Source organism: Herpailurus yagouaroundi, unplaced genomic scaffold, assembly GCF_014898765.1.
Source record: "Herpailurus yagouaroundi ecotype Mexico unplaced genomic scaffold, PumYag 194, whole genome shotgun sequence".
Classification (NCBI taxonomy): Eukaryota; Metazoa; Chordata; class Mammalia; order Carnivora; family Felidae; genus Herpailurus; species Herpailurus yagouaroundi.
The window spans coordinates 8,302,539-8,325,732 of NW_024412425.1; the positions used below are offsets into that span (position 1 = coordinate 8,302,539).

The window sequence follows — 23,194 nt, forward strand, 5'->3', positions numbered from 1 at the left end:
GTTTTACTGTTCTCTATTCTTTTCCTTTTCTTCCAGAGGAAGAATTCAGATTATCCTCTGGAAAAGGCTTCCTTGCCTTTAATGATTTTTTAAACAACTTCCTACCAATAAAGGGGAATAATAGATCCCAATGCTTTCAGCGTCTTACATAATTACGGCGATAGGAAAAGCACTTGTATTTCCATTGGCTTTACCTTACTGAAACCAGGATCCACGAACCTTTGAAGAAGTGTATTTCCCACATGCACATGGGTGTGCGCACACACTCACACACACACACGCACTCACGTTGTGTATACGGCACAGAGATACTCACGGGGCTCGAACAGCCCGAGGCTGTGGGGACCATCCCCCCAGGATACTGAGGAGGTTTTTATGAATAAGCGGGGTTTGACCAAGCCTTAGCAAAGTCTGACAAAGCTGCAAGCACACGTTTTACTCTTCCTAATAAACATCAGTGAATAGGAAAAGATTTTTTTTTTTTTCCAGAGGTAGAGGTTTTATTGCGTAAAACACTGGATAAAACCGGACTGCTTCAAAGACATTTTATTCTAACAGCGGAAAGAAAACAGTCATTGCTGAAAAAACAACTTTTAATACTTTCTATACCAGAATAAAGTTCTGTCAACTGATGTATTATAATAATAAATAATGACCAAGAATAAACTTTAAATACAAAGTTTTCTACTTGTTACAAGCATAGCAACAAAATCCTCTACGCTATTGATCTCAGATTTCCTCCAAGATAGATTTTTTTTTTCTTTGTGTAGGAATGTAGACAGTATTATGACCAGCATCACAGACTACAGAAGTTACAGGGAAGAAACTTGACATGTTTAGATAGGAGGACCTGGTGACATTCAGAAACTGACACTGCATCACTGTGGCTGTCACTTGTTTGTATTACAAGTTACAAATGTTCTGGAAAGAAGGCCTGTGTCAGAGGGGGAAATAAGGACACGGTAGCACTGGACAAAATGGAATCAACACACACGCCACAAAGAGGAGGGGTGTTCCCAGTGTCACAAACAGAATTATTGCCTGTCGCATCTGACGATGCTCAGAAGACACAAAAGAATACCAAAAGAGCGCCCAAAGTGCTAGAAATGGAATGTGGCTCTCATGTTTCTTTCACTTTTTTTTCCTCTTTTTTTTTCTTTTTACCTTTTTTTTCTTCTTTTTTTTTTCTTTTTTTTTTTCTTTTTTTTAATATTTTTCTTTGCTAAGATACCAAAGGCGGGGCAAACACACAGAAAGCAAGCGACTGGCACAGTCACCAAACACAGTAGTGCAGTTAAAATCCTAAAGCTCACTACAGTCAGAAAGTTTTCAATAACATTTCAGTCCTTCCTCTAGGATCATAGAAACAGTTGCATTAAGTTTATCAACTCGATTTAAGTAAGGCAGTGAGAACTATTCTAGAAAAACAAGAAAGCAGCTTGCTCTATGCCAGATGGGTCCACGTGGAACAGCGACCTCATTTTCACCGAAACCTTGGGTAGATGACACCCTCTCTACAGCATATGCAAACCGGATTCCTTATTAGCCTGAGATTCCTTCTGGTCTCAGGATAGCGCTAAGCATTTTATTTACATTGAGAGCAGTTTAGAAATTTTGTAAACTGCTGTAGGCAGAGCTGAAGTTTTTAAGGCCCTGGGGTTTTATTCTGTGCTCCCAGCCTGCAAGGAAATATCGACTTTTTTTTTTGTTTAAGTCTGAATGATTTCGTTTTAGAAGAAGTTAATACTTCAATACTTCTCTATCATCACAAGCAACAGCACCAATTTCGTGTCACTCAAAGGAAGTATGTTAAAGAGGCTGAACTCGTACGCCATTCTAGCAGATTCAAGAATAAACCCTTAACTAGTCTTCTTAAATCTTTTTTTTTTTTTTTTTTTTGAATGAGTTAAGTGGTTCATTATTGGCCCTCAAAATCTCCCTCTGGGTGGTGCAGAACTTGATAAATTTGGAGTATCCAATCAGTAAAAAATCTAAAATCTACAAAAATATAGAACACATTTGTTTTACAAAAACAGACATTTTTAACTCAAACAGTTTTCTTCATTAGCGATAGAGAGCAGGATGTTTAGATTCGTCTTTTAATACAAGCTATTTCATAAGAGCTTGTCAGAGAAGAAAATCTCGCTTCATTTCATGTCTGTGATACTTACAAAAACGAACACATGACAAAAATCTGATCGTAAGGACCGGAGCAGCCTTCATTCAAGTAAAATGTTTAAAATCATAATAAAAAACCATCTTTCTATTATTACATAAATTCCCACTTCTCACCAGCACCTTCTCTGGATAGGGTTGGCTAGTATTCCTAAACCGCATTTTACATAATGTACCCCTAATTGTTTTTTTTATTAGCAACTTCTTTTTCATCCAAAAAAAAAAAAAAAAAAAGCCAGACAACCAAGAAGAAAAAGCATTTCCCTCTCAATACTGCGATTTGATCTAAAAAAAGGAATTACTCCTCAAACCTGCAATGGGCATTTGTCTGCAGATGATTTCTGACCATTGATTCATTTGGCTGTGTTTTTTTGTTTGTTTGTTTGTTTTTGTTTTTTTTTTTTTTAATGCACGTTTAAGGTGGCAATTCTCTGCAGTGCTGGTCAGCCCTGGCGCTGGCTGCGGGCGGTCTAGGGTTTCTTCGCGCGAGCAGTTGGGACACCACGTGAATTGATTTTCTCTGCAGTGACCGCTCCAGTCTGACTGGCACCGCGGCTGCCTCTCGGCACATCTCATTAGGGTGGGCGGCAACTGGCAGCAGCTGGTGTCAGATTATAGAGGTGTTTTCAACAATGAAAACACAGCCCCTCCGTCTTCAAGGCAACGCTAAATCATTTAGATGGTATCATTTTTCAGTTAAGAGCATGATTTGGGGACAAAGACGACTTAAGAGTTGGAAGGGCCCCCAGCTTTCTCAAGCTTGGAGGACACCGAGCGTTTCTGAAATCACTTCTCTTCCACCTGCATTGTTTGGAAGGACTTGTTGCCGGGTAACAGTTTAGCAGCCATTTTCAAGGGCTGGGGTTTTTTTTTTTTTTTTTCTTTAATATATATATATATAGATATCTTTTTAAATTTTTTAAATGTTCTATACACTAGTGGGGGAGTTGTACATGATTTTTTCCCCTTGGAATGCAGTTAGCAAACTCTTTTACCAGATGCATAATCTTAAAACTGTGTAAAATAATATTGCAATATACAGGTCAGTTTGCTCAGTTACGCTGCTCCTGGGCTTTGCAGCCTTCCTCTGTTAGCTCTGCTGAGCTCCCCGCCTTGACAGCTGTGGGGTCTTCGAAATTCCCAGAAGCCTCCGAGTCGACTCTGGAGCGCTTGAACCTGCGGTCGGGGTACTGACTGTTGTCAAAAGGCATACGATGGACGCAGAGGACGTGGGTCTTCAGGTTTCCCTTCTGAGAGGCACTGTAGGGACAGTATCGGCACTGGAAAGGCCTGTGACCTGCGGGCACAAAGAGGAACCGGTCAGCTCTTCTACTTGCTCCCTCCTCGACCCCCACGGCTCAGAGGACAGCATCGTTATTACCAGTGCTATCAGTCTTATGATTGCAGTCACTTTGCAAACTCAGACTGGCAAAGGACAGAAAAGTAGCCAATATACCTATCTGGACAAATAATAAGTTACTCACTAATAATAACTCAGACAGGGATTTACAAGACCTTTCCATCCTAGCGAGAGCTTTAATTCAGACTTTCCCGGTGACAGGAGAGAATGTTCCCAACACCTAGATCTTTTTTTTTTTTTTTTTCCTCTACACTGTTAGATAGCCAATATTTTAGGCTTTGCAAGCCAAGACACAAAATCAAAGGTATTACGTAGGCACCTCTGTGACAAGGGAGGAAATAAATTTCCAACGCCTTATTGATGAAATTCGAAACTTTTTTTTTTTAGACCCTGAAATTTGAATTTCGTATAATTTTCGTGGGAGATGAAATAGTCGTCCTTCTTCTTCTTCTTTTTTTTTTTTTTTCCAACCATTTAAAACGTAGAAACCATTCTTAGCTCCCAGGCTGCACAAAGACAGACAGTAGAGGGATTTGATCCCCGTATTGTACTCTGCTGACCCCAGTTCTACACACACACAAAGCCATAAATCCCTCCGCCTGGGATTCTGACTCAGGTCTCAGCACTAAGCCAGTTCACTTTCTTATCCTCCCATCGACTCTTTACAGATAAGCAACAGAGCATGAGGAGGGAGTGTGTGTTTGCAGTGGGGTGACTCAGGGCCGTGGCCCAAGCCTCGCTCTGGGGCAGGGCTGGAAGAATTTGCAGAACCACTGGGTTTCAAGAGGAGGCCGGAGAAGATATCGGCGGCAACCAAAATGTTCAAATAACCACGGCCAGGGTAGTTTTAAAGAAGCTAGATTTTGAATAGTAACCCTTGAAATCAAATTTTTCTAGAAACGCCCTAAATCAGAACAAAACGTGGACTCTGGTGGAAACCCACCCAATCCATCAGGCTTGATTTCTCTGTCCTGAGGTACAGCAGACAGGCACCCATTTCTGGCATCTTGAGGAACCAGTAAAGCATCTGGTTTGGGAAGTTATAATAGAACAATCGCATTCCCCGCTGATGCTCGGAAGCTGTGGATGTCCATTCCTGGAAGTTCTTGAGTACTGTCCCACCCAGCAGCACCCAGAGAGGTCAAGGCCCGAGGCTGGGTTTCATTTGCTCCGAAAAATAAACAAGTAAATAAAAAGGCCCAACCATTTACACCAGAAAACATCCAAACAGCACACTCAGCACTTTTGCTGCAACAGTAATAGCAGAAGTCCTGTGTATCTACTTAGCAAAGCAGTCTTGTTCCCGAGAAACTGGAGGCCAACCAAATGTTTGGAGCTGGAGTTCGCTTTCACTTCTCATTGCACACGGTCCTAGAATCTTCCTTCTTTCTTACTTGGTTTGCGGAGGGGGTGCTCCCTGCCCTCCCTCCTAGCCAATTGATCTCCAGGATGAATCTCTTCTACCTGGTGAGTCTCCCTCTTTCTTCCCCATCCCCCCTCAAGGCTGATCCGGTGTGTCCCAACTCTTGCCTAGACTATGAACACGGCGGCCTGCAGGAGGGCTTCACGCTGTCAGGTGTGGCCCCCCCTCCCCCCGCCCACCCCTGCCAGGAATACCAGAGTGGGCCCCTAAAGGAGGAGCTCAACTGTGATTTCCTTGCCTCAAACCTTTGATGGTCACCTGCCCTCTAAGGGATAATCAGGACCTCCGAGTCCAGTCCCAGCCACCTCTTCCACCTCCTCTGGAGCATCCTTCCTTTGTCCACAGCAAACCAAACCATTAATGGTCTCTGCAAAAAGGCTTCATTCTGCAGGGTCTCCATGCCCTTGCCGTGCGACCCTGTCCCTGAAATACCGCTTCCATTCTCTCTCTCCTTTCGAGGTTCCGCCCAAGCGGGATGCTGCTTTTGTGGGCTACTGTGTATTGATCCCCCTGATTGGCCGGGAGCTTCTGGCAGGAAGCATAGCCCTCTTAGGACCATTGGTGCCAAGCCCACTGCCTGGCACAGAGAAAGCAGGCATGAACTGTTTAGGGAACTCACCTATCATTGTTTCACCTTGCCTTTTTTTTTTTTAAGGTATTCTATATTTTTGGATAGGGTTTCTGCGTCTTTTGCTTCTACTGTTGCCTCTAACGCAAGGCTGGATTTGATCAACTTTCCCACTTGGCCAAAAGCCAATTTGCAAAGCTGTGGACTTTGGAGTTAAGAATAAACGAAGCCCAAGAAAAGTACACTTACTGTTGGCCCTTCTGCATTGCCGACCACAGCAAGACGAGGCGCAACAATCAGCAGGAGGGGCCAGGACCTTGACTGTCAGATAAGAGAAAGATTCGCCAGCATCACTCCTGCCTGCCTGCGACCCAGTGCCACCCTTGGGGCTTGGTTACCTCTCCCACAGAAGACAAGGGAAGGCCCTGGGTTGGTGGGGAAGGAGAGCTGAGACTCCTATTTCTTATGTGGATTTAGGAAGTTTACAAAGAAGGTAAGTGGCCCCATTCTTCACCACGCTGGAGTTAGGGCACAGACACAACAGGGAACAATCCAGTCAGTGGTAGTAGGGCAGGAAAAGCCATTCTCTCCACCAGAATAGTGACTCTAAGTCAGTCCTAAGCCGGGGATCAGTGCGTTTCAAGCAGATCCCAAGACCCAGACACCCAACTCAAGAAGCCGCCATTGCTGTGGACACTAAACCATACCCAGGGCTCAGGGAGAGAAGATTCTGAGTACTCGGGGAGAGCAACTGTTGAGCAGAAGAAAAGAGGGCCCGGATCTATAGCCAGAGGCATCTGAACTAATCGAAGGGCATCCAAAGAACCTGAGCAGAACTGAGACACCAGTTCTCAGGACGCGTAAGAAATGTTTTTAAAGTTTTATCCAAATCTTCTCAGAAACGGACTGCATTTTCTCGGTAGCCGCCAAAGGCAGCTCAGCTCAGTGGGAGCCTGTTATGCTAATGTCCACGGCTCACCCAAAGCTGGAGCTAGCTCACCCGACGTAAGAATCACATGGTAGCGAATCACTGACGGAGAATAGCACCGTGGTCCGACAAGTCTCCAGAGTTAAGAACTCCAAATAATAAAGAAATAAAAATCAAAAGTAAAACCAGAACTCTTGGTACCACGATCCAAAGAATCTAACGCAAGCGAGCAAAGACCAACCCGTGGTATCGTTCAATACGTCTGCCTCAGGTCCCGGGATTCAACGTGGTTCTGTTCTTCCACTGTTTTTGTCCATCTGTCAAGGCTATTTATTGTATTTTCTCTCTCTGTTTTTCAACGATTGCTTATGTTGAGAGAGAGAGGGGGCACACGAGCAGGGGAGGGGCAGAGACACAGAGGGAGAATCCCAAGCAGGCCCCAATGCTGTCAGCGCAGAGCCTGATGCAGGGACTCGATCTCATGAACCATGAGATCCTGACTTGAGCCGAAATCAAGAGTCAGACGCTTAAGTGACTGAGCCACCCAGGCGCCCCAAGTTATACTTTCCATTATCATTACGAACAATACATTTCTGTATGAATTCTACACTACAACCTTTGGAAGCCACCTTCTCTGCAAATTGTACCACCAGGAGAGCCATGCAACATGCATCTTGGCAAGCCAAGTGGAGAACCTCAAGTGTCACCTTTATTCACACACAAAAAAGTTTTTTGAATTGGCCAACGTGGCCTAAAAGCACCTGGTGCGTTTTCGCCACCAATTTATTTTAAAATATTAATCACGTTTTAAACTATGGCACTATCGGAGTCTCTAAGTCTTGGTACCGTGAGGGATGTGCTAGAATTCTGGCATATTTGGATACATCCGTGGTCAAAACATTAGTAAGTAGGGAATTAGTTTTCATTTTAACTTAGGTGAGATGGAAATCTATATGTAAATGTATAGAACACTACGCAGGTGTACTTTTAGAAGAAAGTCTATACGATATTAGAATCATAATAAATCCTGACCTTGCCCTATAGCTTGTAGGTAGAAGCACTGTAGATTATAATGATAGTACCCATTATACCCTGAAGATCCCACAAGCCTGCATTCCATAGCTTTTTACATATATTTTTGTATGCTATCCTCATTTCTGAGCTCTAGGGCGCTTTGGTCCAGGAGTGACATCAGCCCCATTGCACAGATGAGGAAGTTAAGATACAGTGAACCCGGGCAGTTTCGATTTAAAACAAATTTCCACCAGGTATAAAGCACCCAGATGCCCTAATTCTCCAAAATCCTTACAAGAGCCATGATGGCAGTGTGTTCTTATAAGATCTACATATACACATACAACCCCTCCCCCACCCCCCCAGCTTCTAAGTGGCTTGTTGAAAGGCCCAGAAGAAGTCAGTGTGTTCGCCAAAGGATCAAGTTTCAAGTGGAAGTCTGTCCCTCGGTGCCACAAACATTGACTCCCAAACAGAAAGCTATTGTGATGCAAAGCCCTTTTGAAATTTGGTATCCTCCTGAGTCCAGCTAAACCTGGATGAATCAATTCGCGTTTCTCTACGCTTTTGTACACTTGAAGCCCCTGGTAATTGGCACGTGAGCAGTGATGTCTGTGGAGGTCTGTGACCTTTTGGTCAGAGACCATAAGCAAAGGCTTGGGAACAAACCCCAAATCTGAGCGATCCCCGGAATAGTTCACTGTGTGTTCAAAGATTTGTGACAGAGAAGGGATCCATCTGTAGGCGTGGGGGGGGGGTGTGCCCAGGGAACTCAGTCTCTGGGTCTGACCTCCAGTAAGGAATGTGATCTCTCAAGGCTTCAGTTCCCACACCTTGAAAATGGGGCAGACTCTGCCACAGGATGTCACGAGGAGCAGATAAAATAAGGTGTCAAGTCTGGAAGGAATACGGGACCATATGAATCAGCTGTCTGTCACTGTCACGCTTGCTGTTTCTATCATCGTCATCTCACCGCCCGTCTAAGCCTGGCGGGGGGCCTCGGCGTTCCCCTCTTCCTCAAATGTACGGATTCAGCGAGTGTCTCAGGTACCACTGTTTTGTGCTACCTGCCTCAGGTGGTCTTCAGTGGAAGCTTGAGATATTGTCTGTCCGCGGGGCATTTGCCCTTGAATGGGAGTTTTGGGGAATCTGGAAGACCTTCAGAGTCCAAAGGACCAAGTTGTTAACGTTGCATTTCCGTTGGATGAAGTTCAACGAATGTGGGTTAGGATGGGCTTTGGGTCAGACCCCATGCCGGAAACATCTCACCATCTAGCGGATCCTGTTCTATCTTGTCCTAGAAACACTTTGGGGCAACGCAGGTGGTGATACAGTAGAGGTGACTGGGGCGTTCTAAGAGTTCAACCCAGAGGAACGTGAGCCCCTGTTCCGTCCTTCGACCCGGCTTCACCCTCAACTCCTCCCCCGCCCCGCCCCACCCAGAGTTTGCTGTCTCTGTCATACAGGACTCTCAGCGTTCCCCAAATGCTTCCTACTCCCTCCTGCCACAGGACCTTTGCTCCATCCCTTCTTGTTCCCTAATCCGGAATGCTCCCTTCCCCTGCTTCATCTAATTACTGTGTAGCTGTGCCCTTTGGCACACCTTGCCTCTGCCTCGAGGAGGCCTGATCACCCCAGACTCACCATGATGGTGATGAGGGCCGTCATAGAAAAACCTTCTGCAGCACAGCTTCCAGAAATGGCAGCTGAGCGAACAGACAGTTACGTCTATCTTCCCCACTGGACAGCCAGCTCTGCAGTGCAGGGGCTGTGGGGTTTTGCTTTTGGGGTTTGCTGTTTCTCCCCACCTAGCACGATGCTTGGCCCATCCCAGACACCCATCAAGTATTTTGCAAGCAAAGGAAGGGATGGATGGGTGGATGGGAGAAAGAATGGGAGAGGCAGCCAGGAGAAGGGACAGGGAGAGAAGTGCTGCTCCAGACAGGGGCAGGCCTGAGCCCAGGCACAGGGATAGGGAGACTGGTAGCAGTGCAGGGGTCTGCGGGCAGGTCATGGTGGAAGTGAAGCCCAGGTCCTGGTGGAGGGAGCCGGACAGGGGCCAGGCTCACAGGACCCACTGGGGACCGTGGCCCTCTTTCCAAGCGTGACGGGAAGTGAGGAGGCCTTCCCGGCCCTGCAGCAGCACGGTTGATTGAGGATAGCCCCAATCCCTGTCTGCAGCCGGGGCCCTGACGTGCGGCCAGATGGGTGCCCCCCGCTGCCCCCCCCCCCGCCCACCGCACTCCGTCTCTCTACCTCTCACTTCGAGACCATCAACATTTCCCATCACTGCCATGTGAAAAGTAAGTACATCATACGTTAATTTGTATTGTCACTGCGCCGTAGAGCCGTGGTAAAGAGCACATTCATTTTTAATCCACTATGAATAATATATAAATATGTATACAGTGCGGAGGGTCAAGAGGAGTAAGGAGAAAGCAAGTCGTACATTGTTTATAACAAAAGTGGGGAAACGAGATATTTTTCTTATTTGCTGCGATAGAAATATCTGCTCTTTCCCTGTACCTAAGGGGGAGCGGAAAATGCCTCCCCTTGGGGGACCATCCATTAATTACAGGCCCACACTTGTGGGCAGAGATGGGGCTACATCCACGGGGCTTCCACACTTTCCAAACGGATGGTTTCTCTCCCGGGGCGGGATGGCAGACGGGAGGGGTGGAGCAGTCGGCGGCCAACCACCGGCGTTGGCCTCGGGACAACTCACCGGGGCACATTTGCAGGAACTGCGGCCACGGTCCTCACCACCCCCAGGAGGGACATGTGCTAGAGAGGAGTCTTCCCGTTTCACAGATGAGAAAACCGAGCCCAGGGAGATTAGATAATTGTCCAAAGTCAGGAGTATGTGGCTAGCTGGTTTCCCACCAGGAATTCAGCCTGAAGGTTGTTTCACAACAGATGCTCCCCTCTGCTGCCTCCTGCCAGTCACTGGAAATTGCTTGTCGGAAGATTCTCCACAAAGGGCTACCTTCGATCAGGACCCGGGATGCGCCAGGAGGGAGTCTATGAACACCCTGGAAGGACGTGCACTATAATGTGTGTGTGTGTGTGTGTGCGCGTGTGTGTGTGTGTGTGTGTGATACTGCACGCGTGTCACCTGCCACACCACTTAGGGACAATAGGCATTGCTGTGGCCTCGAGACACCCACCAAAGCCAGGCATTGTGCACATGGCTGTCACCGAGCCACAAGACTCCCAGCTTCCATCACACAATTCCTGGAACCCCACCCACTTCCACGAGCGCACATTCAGCACCTGCTGTATGCATTACACCGAGCAGACTGCTATAGGAATGACACAGGACTTTCGGCACCACGAGGGCGGGAAGGGCATCTGTTCTGCATGCCTCACACAATGCCCACCAATACATGCTGAGTGACTGGCTGCAGTCTCAAGGCTGCCTTCAGGGGTGACAGCCCGGTAGACGCCCTCTCCAGTGGGAGGAGTTAGGGGCCAAGAGTTTACCAGGAGAGGACATCCCGCCGCTCTGAGCCAGGCTCCAGTTTCCCATCAAAAAGACGGCTCTGAGGACGGGCCCGGAAAGAGTCCTGGGAGAGGAAGAACATTCTTGAGGAAGGACACATGTGCTGTTTGGCCACAGGCAGGGTCTATACGTGGCGACAGAGGCACAATTCTGGACGCTGGAACAAGGGGATCTACAGTGGAGACGGATAATCTCCAGTCATGGAGATTGGTCAGCACAAGGAAGAGGGTCCAGAAGAGGGTCATGTGTGTAAGTGGGAGGAAGTGGGGTCCCTGGCCCCGGGGTAGACACAGAGACATGGGCAATCCCACGGGCAGTCCTCACATGGCCCAGCCACCTCTCAGAGACACAGGCAATCTCCTGTGTCCTCATACAGCCCAGCCATCTCTCAGACCAGGGCAAGCCTTTCAGATCAATCCCACCAGGCCCTTTTATTGTTCACTGAAATAAATGCAACAAGCAAACACTTGGGTCAATGAAGAGGAACACTGCTGCCATGACTTCTAGATCAGCCTCGGCCACACCCACTTGCGGCCTGAGTGAGTACAGACCCCGAGAAAGCTGCCTACAGTAAGTCCGTGGCTGACTCACCTGGAGACACCACCTATTTCCTTTCTGAAATATCTTCTTTGGAGCACAGGATCACGGAGCATCTCTAAGAGCCCAGAAGGGTCTCCCACAGTCACATTTTATGGCACGGTTTTCTAGAAAGGACCAGCTCACATGCCTAGAGCCATGAGGCTTGGGAAGTGCCTCCTCTGAGAGGTACCATCCTGAGCAACACCACTCCTGCTGCCACCCAACTGGAGCCCTTCGCAATTCCTTGAAACTGGGGACATTTGCAAGATGCAGGCTGGTAGTTAAGAAAATGGCTCCACCTATAGGGCCAGTTGCGTATGTTAGAAACACGGCCCCAGAGGTGGACCCACAGGCATGGGAGGAATCCAAGCACGGAGATGCCCAGCAAGCTCACCCGGGGTCAGGCCTCCAGGGCGGTCGGCTGGTCTCCACTTGGCTCTCACCTACCGCTCGCTCTCAGTGTCTGCAGCTGACCCTGACGCTGCAAACTGGAGGGGCTTCTGCCCAGGACCCTGGCCAGCCGTCCAGGTTCAATAGGCTCAGCAGAGGCAATGAGATGGGTAAAAATATACATGAACACACATGGAACCAACAGAAAGCTATTTTTCACAGTTGCACACATCATATATGTATATATAATTTCCCTAATTCCAAATAGGCAAGAATGGTTCTAATCACGTACATAATTTATGTTTTCAGGTTTTGAAAAAATATTCATCCATCTAATCAAAGATGCTAAAACACTTTGGAATATCCTTAGTATAACTAATTTCAGGTTTCAAATATCCTGTGATTTGGGTTTTAATTCAAAACACTACCAAAAAATATTTCACTATTTTAAAAGCAAATTTTGATCCATGTGGTAATAGATTAGAGACATCAGAGTGAACTTGTGTTCAGTTCAAGATATGTGACACAGATATGAGTACGTGCAGGAGTTAGCATGCACACTTATGTTTCCTTGTCCCGTCAGCTGAGCGGGCCTAGAACCCGTGACATCCACACTTGATTTGTAGCACCACTCTCAAGAAAAGGAAGCAACGGGGCACCTATGGGGCTCAGTCGGTTAGGCGGCTCTTGATTTGGGCTCAGGTCATGATCTCACGATTCATGAGTTCGAGCCCCGTGTAGGGCTCTGCACTGACAGTGCAAAGCCTGCTTGGGATTCCCTCTCCCTCTCTCTGCCCTTCCCCATCGTGTGTTTTCTGTGTGTGTGTGTGTGTGTGTGTGTGTGTGTGCGCGTGCGTGTGTGGGTGCGCGTGCTTGCTCGCTCTCTCAAAAATAAATAGGTAAAAACACTTTAAAAACACGTAAAGAAAACAAAAGGCTTTTTGTAGAAATGGCCGATTCTACGGCTGGAACAGGAAATACATGAGATGATCCTGGAGCGTCTTTTGCCAGAAAGTAAGGAATCGCCCAAAAAACCCACACATTGGTGGGGGTATGTCAAAGTAGCACAGAGCCAAATGAAAGAGCCCCCAATGGCCAGAGCTGGAACAATTTTAGCAACAAAGTGAATGACACAGCATCAGATTATAGCCCGAAGTATCAAGCACCCACAAGTCATACTGACATCACTAGATGACTGAATTACTAAGTACACGGAGAAGTGTTCCAACTCCTGCACCCACCCTCCCCTGGAAATGCTGGGAGAGAACGGAGTAGCAGGAGGGGTGAGGTTTGCTGTGGGATGTGGGGCGAGCGACCAGCCCCTCTGTTCCTGGCTCCCGCCTTACACTGAGGGCAGCACCCTCTCTCTTTGGTCTCCTCCATCACCTTTCAGGATGAAGTCACTTACCCAGAGACAAACACAGGGCATTGTGAGAGTATTATTATATTACACATCTAAAAATCTCCAAAAAAGGAAAGTAAGTTCATCGACCCTTTGAAGGTTATTTAATGATAAACATAAATGCTTTCATAAAATCTGGGGAATGATTTAAGATCCCGGATCAATAGTTGCCTGTGAGTGCCCGCGGCCTGCACTCCAGGCTGCCTCTCCTGCCCACCCAGGCAGGCTGGTGGCTCCCGAGCACAGAGGCCGCCTGGGGCAAACGAATAAACACGGTTTAAGGCCAAATCTGCACTGCAGGGGCCAGAGTTGCCGAGAAAGCGACCACCTCGAGGCCATGGGCATGGAAGGGCAGGACGCTCCTGGGTGTGATCCTTCTGGGCTTGGGAGGCGGGCGCGTGCAGCGCTGGGAATATCTGGAAGGCTCCTACACCCTCTGCCAGACGCTCTTCTCTACAGACACCTTCTGGAATCCAGCCTCACTTTCTCAGCTTTCATGCTAACTGAACTTGAATCTGATGCCTCAGAGAGGCAGCAAGACGCAGTGGGTTGAGCCCCGGCAGCAGGCTCAAAGGGAGCGGTTGCAAAGCTGGATTCCGCCTCCCTCTGGTTTCTCGGCTGCGAGGAAACCCAGAACCTCTCAGGGCCTCCACGTCCTCAGCTGACAAGTGGAGACCCTGAGGCCTGCCTTCAGCGTTGTCACTGGAATGGCGATTCTCATTCAAGGCTACCACACCACAGGCGCTTCAGAGCGTGAGTCAGTCAATAAATACTTGTAACTGTATCTGGGGAACGTTTATTTCACATGCACGTGCACACGTGGTGCTCAGCAATTCACAGACCTCCCTCACATCAACCCTATGTGGGAACTTTGTTCTGCCCATTTTACAGATGAAAACTGGGAGATTTGGAAAGGCTGAGCGTGCTGCTCCAAGAGCACGAAATCCTTCAAACTGGTAAGGTTTGAATTCTGGCTTCCGACTGGAAAGCCCGCCCCCTTCCCTACTGTGCCTAAGTAACAGAGATGCTGGCGGGGGGGGGTGTTCCAGCCCTGCCTGTCTCCTTCCCGCTCCTGGGCACAGGCCCCGTGGAGTGCTGCCCCCGCTGCCACCTCCTCCAGGAGGGATTTCAGCATCACAAAGTCAGTGTCAGCTAATGCTGTGGCCACCTCCCGATCTGGGGTGCGGCCACCTCCTGATCTGGGGTGCTGTGCTGTCCCTGGCCGCTGAAAACCAACCAAATTCACCTTTGAAGAAGTTTTTAGGGGCGCCTGGGTGGCTCAGTCGGTCAAGCGTCAGACTTTGGCTCAGGCCATGATCTCGCGGTTCGTGGGTTCGAGCCCCGCGTCGGGCTCTGTGCCGACAGCTCAGAGCCTGGAGCCTGCTTCGGATTCTGTGTCTCCCTCTCTCTCTCTGCCTGCCCCCTCCCCCCCACCTGCTCACATTCTGTCTATCTCAAAAATAAATAAACATGGAGAAAAAATCCGTTATGAACTTTTTAAATAAAAATTTTATTTTAGTATAGATTTAGAATTACAAAAATGTCGCATAGATACTACAGCAAATTCTCCTGTCACACCCATCCCCCCCAATGTTAACACCCTCCATTAGTAGGGTCCATTTGTTACAATTCATGACCCAATATTGATACACTATTATTAAGCAAAGCCCATATTTTATTCAGATTTCCTTCATTTTTACCTAATGTCCTTTTTTGGTTCCAGGATCCCATCCAGGATGCCATATTACATTTAGTAGTTGTGTCTCCTGAGGTGCCTGTTGGCCGTGACAGGTTTTCAGGCTTTCCTTGTTTTTGATGACCTTGACAGTTTTGAGGAATGTTTTGTAGAAGGTCTCTCATTTAGGATTTCTCACGGTTCGACTTGGGTTTGGGGCGGAAGACCACAGAGGTGCAGTGACTTCCCACTGCGTGGGATCAGGGCACGGCTGTCACTCTGACCTTGGTGACCCGGCGGAGGTTGTGCTCGTCAGGTGTCTGCCCTGGAAAGTTGGTCTTGTCCCCTCTCCACGCTGTGCTCTTCAGGCACACTTCCCCGGGAAGGAAGTCACCGCACAGCCCACACGAAGGAGCGGGGAGTTAGGTCATCCCGGGGGGCGGGGGGGGGGGGGGGGGTGGATATTTACATAGAGAGTGTGGGATGCGGCGGGAGCTTGTCTGTCCTCTTCCTTTTTTATGTTTATTTATTTATTTTGAGAGAGAGAGAGCGCGCATGGAAGGGGCGGAGAAAGAGGGAGAGAGGGAGAATCCCAAGCAGGCTCTGTGCTGTCAGAGCAGAGCCCGACGTGGGGCTCGAACCACAAACTGAGATCAGGGCCTGAGCTGAAATCAAGGGCCGGAGGCTTAACCCACAGAGCCCGCCAGGCGCCCTTTAAGTGAAATTATTAAGGCGATCCTCAAGAGATGGCAACAACGGAGGGCCCCTGAGATTTGCCAACGCAACACCTCTTCTTCGGACTCTCACCACCCGCATCTTCCCTCCTTAAGGACACGGAGCTAGATGCAGTCATCTGAAGTCCCCATGGCAACAACATGGGCAGTAGAGGAAGCTGTGACAGCCAGCCCTGCTCCACGTGACCCACCTCTGGCACCCACAGCCCACCCCAGGACAACAGCGAGGACTCTCGGGGCACAAGAAGGACACCAGAAGGACAGAAGGGCCGCAGGCGTGCCACACGCAGCAAGCCAGTGTGCACGTGTGCCCGCCTCTGCTCTCCAACCTTCAATGACTCCCTATGTCTCCCCACGGCATCCTGTTCCTCAGCCTGGCTTTCCGGCCCTCAGCCCCTTCTTACCTCACACCCACTGCCAGGCCCACCAGGGATTTGCCCACCGCAGCCTGCAGATGCCTTCCAGTCAGGCCCGCCAAAGCCCCCACACTTCCCGGAAGCCTTTCGAAGGACCCAGCCGCAGGGCACCACTGGCACTTGTCAAAGAGCCACACGCTTAGGCCCTGGATTGCGTTGTCAGGCGCTGCCCGATAAGGCTTCCCAGGACGCAGGCTTGGAGGGTCCCTCTCTTCCCTGGGGCGACACGCAAGTCCAGCAGCTCCTCACAGAACAGGCGCTGCGCGAGGGGTCCTGGGGCTTGTGTCCCTTGAGCACCAGGTAGGCTGGGCTTGGGTGCTGCCTTGGGTGCGTGGCCCCTGTGTCCAGCCCCATTTTCTCACCTTCGTGGAGGCCTGAGGACACCCTGGCATGGGCAGCCCTGAGCTTGAACAGGCTTGCTTCTCTCTGGTCTCGTGAGGAGTGCACATATCCCGAACTCGCTTCCCTCCACCCTGCTTGGTGTCCTTCCTCCGGTGCCAGACAGCCCTCCTGACAGGTGACCGCAAAGACCCCTCCCCTGGGGAATTCACCAGGAAAATCTAAGAGCTCTGTGCCCTGGAGACCCCTGGAGACTCCAGTCCAGGCTGCCACACTCCCCCTCCCACTCTGCCTCTTCAGGGAGGGCGCAGGAGGGCTCAACCACCTTCCAGTGCACTTTCAGTCATTGGGTGGTTGTGCATTTTCCTGTGTTGCCTGCGGGGGAGCTCGGTGTCCCCATTACAGCTCCACGAAACACACCCTCTCCTCCCCACGCCTTCAGCCAGCTATAGCCACTTCCTGTGTGATGTCAAGCTGTCACCACCCAACCAGACCGAGGCCCCCCAGAGCCCAGGGGGTCAAGTGGGCAGCCCACGGATTCCATCGCTACCATGCATGTCCACACTTTCACTCCCCTCAGAGGTCACAAGCTGGAGGCACACACATATTTACTTCTTGTCCTCAACACTATGAGAACAAAAAAGGGGGGGGGTATGGCCAATGTTCCAAAACAAAGAGATTTCAGGTAAAAACATGGGTTTCTCGTTTACCTTGAAAAGTCAGAAGTTCTGGCAAGATCTTCCCAGAGGCAGCCAGTCAGAGCCGGGTCCCGGGGGGCCCCCTAGCTGGGCACAGTTTGCCCTTGGGCCCACTTCTCTGCTGGCATGATCTACCTCCTGGCACCGTGGGCCTCAGAGTCCTCAGTCTCTGCTTTGTCCAGTCCTGTCCACGCCCAACTGCCCGGGCCTCACCTTCTCTAGGGTGGGGGGGGGGGACACTGGGTGAGGTCTTTGCGTGGCTTTCATCCTGCAGAAGAGCCGCATTCCTGGACACACCCAGTGAAATAAACAAGTGGGTGGTCTCTGCTTCAACCGTTTCCTGTTTTCCATTGTGTGGCTTAAAGCGAACACATCAGCGCTTAATTGTAGTTTCTGTTTTATTGTACAATTTAAATACGGGAGGGGGGGCCAATCCTGGCCTGTGCCGAGGACGGGCTGTGCACTGTGCCACACCGGTGAAGGCGTGGGGTGGGGGGGGGAGGGGCACACCTACAGAAGCACCCAACACAAACACAGCACCAGCAGCGCAAGGCACGTCCAATCCACCAAAAGCTGGCATCCAAGGTTATCTGTGGATAATTCACTACCCACATAGTCTTCATGAAAACATTAGTACATTTCTTGGTGGGGGCGGGGGGGGGGCGTCGTATGGTTTGGGGAGGGGCCTCACGTGGGTTGCAGAAAATCTGACCAAAAAACGGCACGGCGGGAACACTCATATTGCATAAAATTTCGGTGCTGTTGTGTTGCATTAATGTGAGTTGATGTGTGAGAGAGAATCACACATCTCTCTTTCCATAAAGGAATCAGACACCCTCGATCCGTACCCACAGTATATATCCATATACACGGGCACAGTGGATGTTTTTTCAAGAGCCACTTCTTATCATGCCCAATTCTACAAATCGGTACCACGGACAATAGAAAATTACAAACTAAAAAGGAGAAGCGTAAACTTTTCAATGTTCGGCTCTCTCTGAGTGCCACTAATGTTGTCACATGCCAAAAATAAAATAAAATAAAATAAATAAAGCCTAGAAGAGAGGTGGCTTTTCTTATGAAGTCACAAAGGAAATGCTACTCCTTTCTTCTCTTTTTTCCCCCTATAAAAGGCTCTCTCTAAAATCAAAGGTGTCAGACTTTGCTTTCTCTTGCTGGCATGATCCAGAATATGGGTGAGGAATGACAGATGTCGGCACCCAGCTGCGACGAAGCGTGCTAAAGTTTCTGTCTAATCCACTTACTTCTCTGGAGTCACGTAAACCAAAACAAATGGGCAGGGCTTTACATTAGGAAAAAAAAAAAAAAAGAAAGAAGGAAAGATAAAGAGAAGGCCCACAGCATCAGGACTTCCTTGCATAATGCAGTGTCCACGCCATCTTGATATCGTTTCATCGTTGTCCCCTCTGCAGGGAAAAGGCGCCCTGTGTGGAGAACTGGTCCCTCAACGCGTGGCCCCCCCCAGGCGCCAACTCCTCGCGGGCCTCTTCGTCCCCGGCAAGACGTGGCTTCCAAAGGGAGAGGGCAGTTTGGGCGGGGTGGGGGCCAAGGGCGCGGGAGCACAGAGAGGCCTTGGGGGCACCCGGGGCACGCCCACGCCGCACACACACTTACACACCAGCGCGCTCCCAGCTTTCTGAGCCGCTAAACCCAGAAGATCATTGTTATCACCGGCTCCATCGTTTTCAGCTACGTGAATAAATCCAGAGGAATTATAAACGGAGCCCGTGTGTAATTAAAGTGAGCGTTGTTAGACTCTTCATTTAATAAAACACTTGAAAAGAAAAGCCCTTGTAGGCCTCCCCATGCCACGGGGAGGCAGGAGGGTAAGCGAGCGCGGCCTGCGCGGAGGCAAGGGCCCCTGCCTCCCGCCGGCGCTGGGGCGGCCACCTTGTGAACCTGCCCCCCTCCGATCTTGTAAGGCGCCAGCGAGGATCAGGAGTCCTGGGGCTCTGTCACCGCCAGCAGCTCCGACAGCTGCGAAGCACTTTCAGACGAGTCACAAGGAAAGATGTGACGGATTTCGCCCATGGCAGAATGGCGTTCCATTTCTGGCCCTTCAGGCAAAAACAGTAAAGGCAAAGAGGAAAATTTGAGATTTCCCCCCTTAAACTTCCCACAACAACCTCAGCAAAACCACATGACTTGCCTTCTACAATCTCCCTGGTGTGTTCACTGCTACTTTGGCAGGAAATCAGAATTACTGTTATATAAATTCCATCTGATGCCAGAGAGACCATCTGTGAGTAAAACTGCTTCACCTACGTCTGCCTGCAAAGCCACTCTCCCAGAGACAAGGGAGAAGGGGAAAAAAATTTGATTAATTTGCAGAATGCTTGTGATTTGCTCATATATTATTATAACTGCTCATCAGCACATGACAAATTCCCAGCCCTCGGTGCAGGCACCCGTTTGGTTTCAGCAGCTTCTTGCGTCGGCACCTGACAGACTGCAGGGCCTCTAATGACTTTCAGATGCTTACAAACAGTAATTCTATCTTCAGAATAAAAAAGAAAAATCCGTAGGAAGAAAAGAGGAGTGAGTTCGTCTATTTCATTTCCTTCCTGTATATCAACATGATTTAACTCTTAAGGGCGGCCGCAGCTCCAAGATGGGGCCTCCCGGGCCCTGCCACGGCCGCCTGCGGAGACAAAGACCCCCGTCCCCCGAGTCAAGGTGGGGGCTCTGCCCGGGGCTCGGCGCAGTGCCGGGGGGGATGCCAGGAGGCGCCCGGGTGCCGGCAGCCACCGCCCAGCTCTCCCTCTCCCTCTGCACTCCGGGATCCCTTACGTTGGTCCACTTTGAAAGCCCTAATAACCTCTCACATTCTCTGCAAACACATCTGCCTCGTAACTGCAGTTGAATTTCTGGCTTCCCCCTCCCCTTTGCTTTTAAAACTCTGATTATGCCTTCTGAAGCCCTGCCTCTGTGCTTGATTGCCTGTTTCAGATTAGAGATTTTAGAAGGAGACAAAGACTTCAGAATGCACATCAGTCCCACATATGAGGACCCACAGAAGGAAAAGCGATAAAACGCGATACACCATCTGTCCACAAACAATAACCTGCGTGTTTGGAGGCTCACAAATTATGTAGCGCACAACCTTCCCAAATTACGGAGCCTTGAAACAGGGCAGAGTCTGGGAGTGAGACCCTCTTTGATGTCTTTTGGTATTTCCCAGCCCCCCCCTCCCCCCACCCCCAACTCTGGGCCACAGACATTTTGGGAAAACTGGCCCAGATGCAAAGTCTGTCTGAGAAGGGGGGTGGGCCGGGAGGGAGGGGGATGTGGACCGCACTCTTCCTTCGTACAGAGATCCTGAGCATCTCTGAGCGTCTCTGCCTGTGCAGCAGGCTGGTCAGCTGGTCGGTTTGCTTTGGGAAGATATTCTCGATTTTGTTCAGGAGGCATTTAGACTACACACAAATGGATCTCCCTCCCCACCTCCAGTCTTCTCCCCTAAAAACCTCTCCCTCTACCTTTCTTGCTGACCCCAGGCCATAAACTACTCATGATAATTAGCCAGTATCTTTTCATTCATGCTACAAAATTCCTTATAAAATGATTTACTAAAATGGAAGGGAAAAAAGACCAACCATTATATGTACGTGTGTGTGTGTGTGTGTGTATATATATATATATATATATAGTTTTTTGTTTGAAGTGAGTGCATTTTTTATCAGACATTCCTCACCCTTTGTTTTAAGCCTGGGACCTCTGGTTACGTGCAAGGTCTTTACCTCAGCGTCTCACTGAGAACTCACGGGGCTGTAGGAGGTGCTCCCGCTTCAGGGCTGGGGACGCCAAGGTTCATGACACTGGGTCGCGTAGCCGGGGGAAGCAGGGAGTGGGGCAGCTGGTGTTTGAAACCAGGTGGTCTGGCTCCAGACCCCTACTCTCTGAACCACCCGAGAACCCCAAGATCCTGCTTTAAGGATGAAGCCAACGGATTATTTTACATGATTATTAATAAACAAGCAAACAAACATTTACTTTGCAAATTGAAGCATTTCTTTCCTGAGTCTCAAAATAGACACGTCGTTATACAGAGAGGGAGGCTGGAGCTGAATGGGAACTAAATCAGGCTTCATTACCGAATTCGTCGCAAAGCTTAATTATCCAGGTTCTAGTCCCTTTTCGGGTAGTTCCTCCCCAGAGCCCCCTGCCAGCTCCAGCAAGCCCAATTTCCCTGGGGCAGGACTCGGCCCTGCCTTGGGCCCTGCGCGGGGTTTCTTTCTCCCTTTCTCCCCACCCGTGTTTGCCTCCAAGACAGTGGCCCTATCTCACCGGTATTTGTGCCCGGCCCGTCTCCGAGGTCAGTGGGCACACGCTGCTGGGTTCCTGGACAGCTCTGGGTCCATCCCAGCGCTCTGAATTGCTGCTTGTTTTCCAGACTCCCCTAACCTGATGTCAATTAAGACTGTGTTTACACACACAGCTTGGCTGAAATTAGGGGTGGGGGGGGTGGGGAAGCAAGTAGGGGAGTCTCACTTGCATTCAAACAACCAGATGTTTATTTTATTTTTTAAAATACATGATGCCAAACGACAAGCCACGTTGAAATTTTCACTTCCTGGTATCCAGCAACAAAACCAGCTTCTGCTCCTCGCAGCCCCAAGGAGCGAGCGCCGGTGCCTGTTTTTCCTGTCCCTCTCACCAGTATCACCGACCCGTTCTTCTCCTGCACGTGTGCCGCACTGCATAATTGGCTGAGAGCTCTGGCACACGTTATTCGACGTGACGCATGGGGACGCGCTCCCAGGGAGTCACAGGAGGCCAGAGGAGCCGGGTTCCCGCTGGCCACTGCGAGCACCCACACCGCTCCTGGGGCCCCGGCTGTCTTCCTTCTGGAGGGACTCTCCTCATTTGTACTTGCTATCCGACAGTGGCATTGTCCCCATAACCCCAAACCGATCCGAAGCGTACCCAGTTGACGGAGCTCCCAGACTCCCTCCCCTCCCAAAACGGCCTAGAAAACTGGGAAGGGAAAGAAGAAATGAGGGATCCCCCGAAGGAAAGGGTTTCTGTTCGAGCGGGGGGACTGTATCTCTCACGTCGCCAGCCCCTCACACACGTTTTTGGCATTTCGGCCCTCGCGGCCTGTCAGGTATTGGACACGGGTCACCATCTCACCGAGTCTGAGAATCAACAGGACACTACTGAGCGTTCGTTCAGTGACAGCCCAGAATTACTCCAAACACACAGAGACGGGTTCAAGGAACAAGGGCTCAGGGTGTAGAGGCAGGCAGTCCTAACTTCCGGCACTGAACAGCCTCACGGCCTCGAGCTGGCTCTGGCATATCCTGGGAGCCTCACTCAGTTTGCTCATCTGTCAGAGGGGCTGAGGCTAGTGCCCTTCTCAGATAGACGGTCAAGGTCCGACGACACACAGCAAGAGTTTAGCACAGATCTTAGGACAGAGTGTGTCGATGTTGCCTATTGCTATGACCATAAACGTCAGCTGCCGTCACTGGGCAGAGGCCAGGTCCCTGAAGGTCCTACCTGCCTTCTCTCCAGCCCCAGGGATGACACATCTCCAGCGGAGGGAGCAGGAGGTGGCGGGCGGGGGGGGGGGGGGGCCAGGCTGTGTGCGGCGACTCACGCACTGATCTTAGACCCAGCGCAGGGCTTGGCCTCGACAGAAGCCATAACTGCCACCGCCTTACAAACACCGTCACCCCCTCTCAGGCGCATCCTTTACTTAAATGAAATATTGAAGTCCATCAGGATGAAGTGGGGGTTTCAGAAGCTGTAGTAAGGAAATTAAAGCGACCAAGTGAGAGCGTTTTATGCACGCGGGATAACTGCCTTTTGATATAGCTTTTTACTACACATTTGGTATTATGGATCCATAACAGATAAATGTGTATCGTGGAATATATAAAAGTGCCAACAATTGTCAATATGCATTCACATGCTGTAGTAAGAATATTCTATAAAATACTCTCAAAATATGATGGATGTGCATAA

At 49.7% G+C, this 23,194-nt stretch overlaps 1 protein-coding gene across 10 annotated transcripts in view; it reads right to left on the minus strand.

The window, feature by feature from the left end:
• Positions 1-531: 531 nt before the first annotated feature.
• ZNF536 (zinc finger protein 536) overlaps positions 532-23,194 on the minus strand; it is a 444,163-nt gene continuing 421,500 nt past the window's right edge. For all 10 annotated transcript variants that reach the window (XM_040446277.1, XM_040446274.1, XM_040446273.1 and 7 more), the window contains one exon: positions 532-3,472. In XM_040446277.1, the coding sequence (XP_040302211.1) occupies positions 3,228-3,472 (245 nt within the window). In that variant the 3' untranslated portion in view covers positions 532-3,227. The remainder of the gene's footprint in view (positions 3,473-23,194) is intronic.